The sequence below is a fragment of the Oncorhynchus mykiss genome, chromosome 26 (genome assembly GCF_057628025.1).
Source record: "Oncorhynchus mykiss isolate SJ-2025 chromosome 26, ASM5762802v1, whole genome shotgun sequence".
NCBI lineage: Eukaryota > Metazoa > Chordata > Actinopteri > Salmoniformes > Salmonidae > Oncorhynchus > Oncorhynchus mykiss.
The window spans coordinates 37,540,453-37,550,251 of NC_143047.1; the positions used below are offsets into that span (position 1 = coordinate 37,540,453).

The window sequence follows — 9,799 nt, forward strand, 5'->3', positions numbered from 1 at the left end:
TTCTTGTATGGGTCCATGTCCGTGCCCTGTTCATTGTAAAGGCTCTAGCCTTTAGTCCAGCATGGATATTGCCTGTAATCCATATGGTTTTTGTTTGGGATATGTTCTTATAGTCACTGTGGGGACAATATCGTCTATTCACTTATTAATGAATTCCATGACTGTTGTGGTAAACTCCTCAATGTTATCCGATGAATCCCACAACACATCCCAGTCTGTACCGCAACACATCCCAGTCTGTACAACAACACATCCCAGTCTGTACAGCAACACATTCCAGTCTGTACTAGCAAAACAGTCTTGTAGCCTCGCATCTGCTTCGTCCGACCATTTCCACATTGAGCGCGTCACTGGTACTTCCTGTTTGAGCTTTTGTTTGTAAACAGGAAGCAGGAGAATGGAGTCGTGGTTAGATCTGCTAAACGGAGGACGAGGGAGGGCCCTGTATGCATTTCTGTTGGTAGAATAAAAGTGGTCTAGAGTTTTATCACCCCTAGCGGTGCAGGAGACTTGTTGGTAGAAGTGAGGTTAAGTCTCACTGCCTTAAAGTCTCATCCACCAGGAACGCTGCCTCTGGATGAGCGGTTTCTTGTTTGTTTATGGACCCATACAGTTTGTCGAGTACCAGAGTGGTGTTGGCCTGTGGAGGAATGTAGACAGCCGTGATAATTACAGATGAGAACGCTCTTGGTAGATAAGAGTCTGCAGCTTACCATTAGGTATTTGATATCAGGTGAGCAAAAGCTCCAGATTTCCTTCACACTTGAAGCAGCACACCAGTTGTTATTTAGGAAAAAACACACTGCCTCCTCTTGTTCTCCCCGAAGCCTCCTTCCGATCCTGCCGCTGCATGGAGAATCCACCCAGTACTAGGTGCATAGCGTCATCATCCAGCCTCGTTTCAGTAGGACATAACATTGCAGCATCTCCCGCGTTTACACCTGTGGTGTTTTGTTAGCGCATGGAACAAAGGAATAGGGTCCAGTATGATCAGTAGAACAGCTGAGTCGGAGTTGAAGTCGTATTTGAAGTCGGAATCAAGGTTAGTAACTGTCGATCTGATGTCCAGAAGTACTTGGTGGTCATATGTGATAATAGTATTGTCTGTACAAACTGTCTGTACAAAAAAGTCGAGAAACACAATAAAAGTTACTATATAGCAAAGTTGGGTTGGAACTTCTCCATTGGCACCATCTTTCTAGGGTCGCAGTTCAATCAATCGCAGAGGAAAGAAACTGCCGTACAGTTCCTGGCTCTGCAATTTTCCTTTTCTACAACTGATTGAATTGGGGACCAATATGATTTGATTATGCCAGACCAGAGGCCTCCCTCCTCTCTTACTCTCCTCCTCTAACCCTTTGATATGTAAAGAGGGGGTTAAGTTGTGACCCCGCCCACTATCAATCAGTATGGGAGTTCCCCTCCTCCTGTGTTGCCGAGTGGGAAACAGCTTTAGGAGCTCTGCTCCCCTTCAGAGTGATGTATCCGGAAACATCTCAACAATGCCGTCCCCCCCAACACACACCACCCTCGAAGTCTGTCCACCCAGTGGGACAGACTGACAGTACACACACACACCTGTAGGATGTCATTGGGGTGGTCCAGAGCAGACGCCACGTAGAGTTCATGTCCACACACCACCCCCTCTGCCAGGAAGTACTTGAACAGCATACGAGAGTAGCTGTCATATCGGTCCTCCTCTGAGAAACAACACACATAACGTAACGTTAGGTCCCACTGTCATAGTGTCCTCCTACCTACACAGAGAACAGCATCATTGACACAGATCCCTGCCACTTTAGTCTCAAAAAGGGAAGAAACAAATGACATTATAAACACATGTACACAGCATAGAGGTGATGAAGTTTAAATGTCTATCTACATTGACAGTAAAAGACGCTGTTCACATAAAGCCACAGTGTTTCCCAAGGTAACACCTTACACCTGGATGAGCCTAATCACAACACAACAGATGGGGATCTGTCACACTACCTGTCTGGAATGGATGTAATGACCAGTCACTCTTAGTGAGGGAGGTGGGGAGAATGGACACGACACAGGGACACAGGTGTCATCTCCTGAACCAGAGCTCCCAATCATATGAGACGACAGCCACACCTCTCACAGAAAGGGGTGAGCCACACATAATCTCCTCCACCATCTTGAAGAGGGGATAGGACATCCTGTGTGGAGGATTCACCAGAGTTCTCATGGAGGTATGAGCCCCCTGTCAGCTAAATGACAGAGATGTGGAACTCAACCATGCATTCAGAGTCGGGAGTGTTTCTTCATGCCAATGAAATGACCGTTGTGTGTTTATTTTGTTGATGTGTGAGTCAAGTCAACTCATTTCAATGGTAGACAATTTCTTGACACACAGCTCACTTTAATTCACTGTTGTTCTCTCAGGATTATGATGGTGATGATGGTCTTGTGTTTGTTGGTGTAATTCATATGAACACTATTCAATTCAGAAGTGAACGCTGGTTTAGGTGTGTAGAAAAAGGCATCAGGTGACATTTACATCCAAAAAGACGTGCAGTCTAAATGTCAAACACAACACAACAGTGAGACACCAGGCCTAATTCTAGTGGAACTCCGAGAGCTGTGTTTGCAGCTTCAGGACAAAAGAGACTAACACTTGGAAGAGCTTGCATTCTGGTCTAATTTACGTCTGTATTGAAGTCCTGAGTGACAGTGAGGACTAGTGACTAGTGAGTGAGGGACACATTCTACCACAGATGGCTACCTCAGACCACAAAGCACCCACCACCCAACCACAACGTAGGCCCACTTCCTACTTCCTTATTCTACAACCCCACATACCACTGCTGCTTCTTGTCACAGCCACAAACCACCATTTTGTAAAGCAGTCTCTGGCCTCTGCACACAATGGCAGACAGTGGGCACACACACAAAGGACAGTGACAGTTAAAGGTGACAGCCATAAAGCTGACATCACATCCGACAGCTCGGGAATAACGCAGAGCCATCCAGGAACACCTGGGGAATGTACTCCCCCCCCCCCCCCCGACATTCCTGGCCTGTCTCCTCATTCCTCACCCATGATGGGACAGCTCCCGGGATGGCCCAGGAAATTCCCTGCCTCTTCAATTTGTCGTCGGTGGGGCTCCCTGTCCTCTTATTGATGGCTTTCTAGGTCAGCAGGACCTTTGTGGCTTTCAGCAGGGCCCACAAAGCCTCCCAGATGGGCCCTCTCCAGATGAGGCCCATTGTGCCCTGCCTTTCTATGGGAGCCCTTCCAAATAGAACCTGAGGGAGTCATTAGGCTGCTGAGGAGGAGGGGGTTGAGAAAAGAAGAGAGAGAGTGGGGAGTGACGGGGGGCGGGTTGGAGGGGTTGAAGCAGTAGAGTCACCTCTTGGTGGGTTGTGACCACAGGACCCCACGACAGATCAGTCACTCTCTGAACAGTCAGAGGGGGAATTACTTTTTGTCTTAACAGGTTTTCCTTTTTTGGTGCTCTTTTTTTTGCTCATTTTGATGTGGGATCTTAAAGGGGAAGTGACCTCTAGGATTTGGCTTTTAACATGGAGATGGAATGGCCCTGTCTCACGTATCTGAAGGGGGTGGAAATGGTGGAGTGGAGATGGTGGGGGAGGGGGGGGGTGGAGATGGTTAGCCACGCTTCAGGATTGTTTTGATCACGTGCACTCTGATATGTTCCAGGTAGCCTGCGAAAATAATCTAGACGCATACACGGATACGGTGACTGAGTTCATAAGGAAGTTTATAGGAGATGGAGTACCCACTGTGACTATTCAAACCTACCCTAACCAGAAACCGTGGACAGATGGTAGCATTCGCGCGAAACTGAAAGCGTGAACCACCGCATTTAACCAGAACAAGGCACCTGGTTATATGGCAGAATATAAACAGTGTAGTTATTCACTCCACAGGGAAATCAAACAAGCTAAACGTCAGTATAGAGATAAAGTGGAGTCGCAATTCAACGGCTCAGACATGAGGCGTATGTGGCAGGGAATACAGACAATCAGACATGAGACGTATGTGGCAGGGTCTACAGACAATCAGACATGAGACGTATGTGGCAGGGACTACAGACAATCAGACATGAGATGTATGTGGCAGGGAATACAGACAATCAGACATGAGATGTATGTGGCAGGGAATACAGACAATCAGACATGAGACGTATGTGGCAGGGAATACAGACAATCAGACATGAGACGTATGTGGCAGGGAATACAGACAATCAGACATGAGACGTATGTGGCAGGGTCTACAGACAATCAGACATGAGACGTATGTGGCAGGGTCTACAGACAATCAGACATGAGATGTATGTGGCAGGGACTACAGACAATCAGACATGAGACGTATGTGGCAGGGACTACAGACAATCAGACATGAGACGTATGTGGCAGGGAATACAGACAATCAGACATGAGACGTATGTGGCAGGGACTACAGACAATCAGACATGAGACGTATGTGGCAGGGAATACAGACAATCAGACATGAGACGTATGTGGCAGGGACTACAGACAATCAGACATGAGACGTATGTGGCAGGGACTACAGACAATCAGACATGAGACGTATGTGGCAGGGAATACAGACAATCAGACATGAGACGTATGTGGCAGGGAATACAGACAATCAGACATGAGACGTATGTGGCAGGGAATACAGACAATCAGACATGAGACGTATGTGGCAGGGTCTACAGACAATCAGACATGAGACGTATGTGGCAGGGTCTACAGACAATCAGACATGAGACGTATGTGGCAGGGAATACAGACAATCAGACATGAGACGTATGTGGCAGGGACTACAGACAATCAGACATGAGACGTATGTGGCAGGGAATACAGACAATCAGACATGAGACGTATGTGGCAGGGAATACAGACAATCAGACATGAGACGTATGTGGCAGGGAATACAGACAATCAGACATGAGACGTATGTGGCAGGGAATACAGACAATCAGACATGAGACGTATGTGGCAGGGAATACAGACAATCACGGACTACAAAAGGAAAACCAGCCACATCGCCTATATCGACGTCTTGCTTCTGGACAGGCTAAACACATTATTTGCACGCTTTGAGGATAGCACAGTGCCACCGACGCGGCCCACTACCAAGGACTGTGGGCTCTCCTCCTCCATGGCCGACGTGAGTAAAACATTTAAATGTGTTAACCATCGCAAGGCTGCCGGACCAGACGGCATCCCTAGCTGCGTCCTCAGGGCATGCGCATACCAGCTAGCTGGCTGGTGTGTTTACAGGCATATTCAATCTCTCACTATCCCAGTCTGCTGTCCCCACATGCTTCAAGATGGCCACCATTGTTCCTGTACCCAAGAAGGCAAAGGTAACTGAACTTAATAAATATCGCCCCGTAGCACTCACCTCTGTCATCATGAAGTGCTTTGAGAGACTAGTCAAGTATCATGTAACCTCTACCTTACCTGCCACCCAATACCCACTTCAACTGGCTTACCGCCCCAATAGATCAACAGACCATGCAATCACCATCACTCTGCACACTGCTCTATCCCATCTGGACAAGAGGAATACCTATGTAAGAACATTGTTCATTGACTATAGCTCAGTATTCAACACCATAGTACCCACCAAGCTCATCATTAAGTTTGAGGCACTGGGTCTGAACCCCGCACCGTGCAATTGGGTCCTGGACTTCCTGACAGGCTGCCCCCAGGTGGTGATCCTTAACACTGGGATCCCACAAGGGTGTGTGCTCAGCTCCTTCCTGTACTCCCTGTTCACCCACGACTGCGTGGCCAAGCACGCCTCCAAATCAATCATCAAGTTTGCAGATGACACACCAGTAGTAGGCTTGATTACCAACGATGACGAGACAGCCTACAAGAGGAGATGAGGGCTCTGGGAGTGTGGTGCCTGGAAAACAACCTCTCACTCAACACCAACAAAACAAAGGAGATGATCGTGGACTTCAGGAAACAGCAGAGGGTGCACCCCCATATCTACATCGACGGGACCGCAGTGGAGAAGGTGGAAAGCTCCAAGTTCCTTGGCATACACATCACTGACAAACTGAAATGGACCACCCACACAGAGTGTGGTGAAGAAGGCGCAACAGAGCCTCTTCAACCTCAGGAGGCTAAAGAAATGTGGCTTGTCACCTAAAACCCTCACACATTTTTACAGATGCACAATTGAAAGCATTCTGTTGGGCTGTATCACCGCCTGGTTCGGAAGCTGCACCGCCCGCAACTTCAAGGCTCTCCAGAGGGTGGTGCGGTCTGCCCAACACATTACCGGGGGCAAACTACCCACCCTCCAGGACACCTACTGTAATCACTGCCTCCCACATCGATTGGGGGGGATAAATTGAAGGGCAAGGCAATATATGCCTAATATCAGTTGATACACACAAATGACAGCTTCAAGGAGATACCAGCCAGGCTACTTCACCTCACCAGCGAGCAAAAATACTGTACAGCCTGTAATGCTAGATAACAATAACACATACAGCAGAAAACTGTTATCCCAATCAACCAACATGGCTTTGAATTGAACACAGCGTCCATGAATGCAGCTGGGGTACAGCCAGATGAAGTCAGGGTCAGTGGCTTGCTCTACGGCAGAGTGGCAGTTGGTCTACCTGGGACTGGAACAACCTGCTCATTAGTCCATCTCCATGATTGTTATTATTTCATACCAAAGCTTATGGAAGCCTGAGATAAGTAATATTATACAGTTGAAGTCAGAAGTTTACATACACTTAGGTTGGAGTCATTAAAACTCGTTTTTCAACCACTCCACAAATTTCTTGTTAACAAACACATTTTGGCAAGTCGGTTAGGACATCTACTTTGTGCATGACACAAGCAATTTTTCCAACAATTGTTTACAGACAGATTATTTCACTGTATCACAATTCCAGTGGGTCAGAAGTTTACATACACTAAGTTGACTGTGCCTTTAAACATCTTGGAAAAATGATGTCATGGCTTTAGAAGCTTCTTATTGACATTGTTTGAGTCAATTGGAGGTGTACCTGTGGATGTATTTCAAGGCCTACCTTCAAACTCAGTACCTCTTTGCTTGACATCATGGGAAAATCAAAAGAAATCAGCCAAGACCTCAGAAAATAAATTGCAGAACTCCACAAGTTTGATTCATCCTTGGGAGCAATTTACAAATGCCTGAAGGTACCACGTTCATCTGTACAAACAATAGTACGCAAGTATAAACACCATGGGACCACGCAGCCATCACAAGAAGGAGACGCATTCTGTCTCCTAGAGATGAACGTACTTTGGTGTGAAAAGTGCAAATCAATCCCAGAACAGCAAAGGACCTTGTGAAGATGCTGGAGGAAACAGGTACAAAAGTATCTATATCCTATATCGACATAACCTGAAAGGCTGCTCAGCAAGGAAGGCCACTACTCCAAAACCGCCATAAAAAAGCCAGACTACGGTTTGCAACTGCACATGGGGACAAAGATCGTATGTTTTTGGAGAAATGTCCTCTGGTCTGATGAAACAAAAATAGAACCGTTTGGCCATAATGACCATCGTTATGTTTGGAGGGAAAAGGGGGAGGCAAGCAGAAGAACACCATCCAAACCGTGAAGCACGGGGGTGGCAACATCATGTTGTGGGGGTGCTTTGCTGCAGGAGGGACTGGTGCACTTCACAAAATAGATGGCATCATGAGGTAGGGAAATTATGTGGATATATTGAAGAAACATCTCAAGAAATCAGTCAGAAAGTTAAAGCATGGTCGCAAATGGGTCTTTCAAATGGACAATGACCCCAAGCATACTTCCAAAGTTGTGGCAAAATGGCTTAAGGACAACAAAGTCATGGTATTGGAGTGGCCATCACAAAGCCCTGACCTCAATCCTATAGAACATTTGTGGGAAGAACTGAAAAATTGTGTGCGAGCAAGGAAGCCTACAAACCTGACTCAGTTACACCAGCTCTGTCAGGAGGAATGGGCCAAAATTCAACCAACTTATTGTGGGAAGCTTGTGGAAGGCTACCTGAAATGTTTGACCCAAGTTAAATTTAAAGACAATGCTACCAAATACTAATTGAGTATATGTAAACTTCTGACCCACTGGAAATGTCATGAAAGAAATAAAAGCTTAAATAAATCACTCTCTACTATTATTCTGACATTTCACATTCCTAAAATAAAGTGGTGATCCTAACTCACCTAAGACATTACATTTTTACTTGGATTAAATGTCAGGAATTGGGAAAAACTGAGTTTAAATGTATTTGGCTAAGGTGTATGTAAACTTCTGACTTCAACTGTATTCACCTAGGGAGCCCGAGACCAGTGATATTATATACACCTAGGGAGCACGAGACCAGTGATATTATATTCACCTAGGGAGCCCGAGACCAGTGATATTATATACACCTAGGGAGCCCGAGACCAGTGATATTATATACACCTAGGGAGCCCGAGACCAGTAATATTATATACACCTAGGGAGCCCGAAACCAGTAATATTATATACACCTAGGGAGCCCGAGACCAGTAATATTATATACACCTAGGGAGCCCGAGACCAGTAATATTATATACACCACCCTAAATTGCTCTAAAATGTTTGTTGTTTTTCTCTGCAAAAGGGGGGTAAATTATCACACAAAATAAAAAAGGTGGGTAAACATGATGGGGGGGTGTGGCTAAGAACAAACACATCTGACTGCCAGGCTAGGTTATACACACCTCAACCAATGAGGGCCAGATCATTCGCTTTCTAGGTGATCGGAAGGAACACAACTTATCTACCGGTTATCAACAACTTATCTACAAGGGTGTATTGTTTTAAGGGACTTGGATGGCAGGTGTCAGGCAAAACAGCTTTCTGCTTGTTGGTCAAAAACAAGCAGTGCCCTCTGCTAAACCCACTAAAGCAAGTGAGAAGCACACGTGAAAGGTCATCTAAGTGATAAGGACAATCTATTGCTATCTAGCATCTCCAATCACCAGTGTGTAACGGAGGAGGGACGCCCTAGAATGCCCTATAGAACAGTATCGCAATTGAGAATCGATTCCCGTTTAGATAGAGTATTTGTCTGTTTTGGCTGTCAGTTTATGTCTGAACATAAGGTTATTGGATATTAAAAGGAGTAGGTTACCTAGGCTAGTACATCTTGGACAAGGTACAGTAGTACCTCTACTCATAAATGGTCTAAATGTACAATGGAAAATGTAGAATTAGACTTACCTATGAGTAGAAGGGTTCCAACTGCTAAACCACCACCTATTTCAAGAATAAAAAAATATTACAAATAGGTCGATTTTTGACAACACCATATAATTTACAGATAACCAAGTGTAGCATAGACCTGACATGCAAGGTGATTCATCAAGAAAGCTGGGGGGGGGACCATGATTTGGGGGGATTTTCACAACATTTCATCCATAGAATGGTTCTTTGGAGGACTAATTGTTAAGATATGTTTTGTCAAATATAGAGAACTAATATTAGCATATTTTATATTTTGTCCTTACATAGGCCTGTTAACTGTTTCATATGTAGGCTTTAAAAAGCAAAAATTACTGCTTGCTCTGTGGTCCCACAGGGAGAGCAGGCTTTTGAGCCAGCTCTAACTCATCAAGCTCATTGTTGAATAAGTGTTGGACTGGAACAAAAACCTGCAAACAAGTTACGAGTGCCCAGTACCATGACTGACGAATACTCCAGAGCCAGCTGACAACCATTACTATGGCGTGAAGGTGTGCCGGTTGTTTCAAATGGGGCACACGAATTATTGTTGACGTTACATTAAC

The 9,799-nt window shown here is 45.6% G+C and overlaps 1 protein-coding gene across 1 annotated transcript in view; it reads right to left on the reverse strand.

Annotated features, from left to right (window-relative positions):
- LOC110506941 (elongator complex protein 4) overlaps window positions 1–9,799 on the reverse strand; it is a 126,896-nt gene that overhangs the window by 116,710 nt on the left and 387 nt on the right. The window contains exons 2-3 of the mRNA XM_090222921.1: window positions 9,234–9,269; window positions 1,579–1,700 (exon numbers count right to left, since the gene is read on the reverse strand). Of these exons, the coding sequence (XP_090079047.1) occupies window positions 1,579–1,700; window positions 9,234–9,269 (158 nt within the window). The remainder of the gene's footprint in view (window positions 1–1,578; window positions 1,701–9,233; window positions 9,270–9,799) is intronic.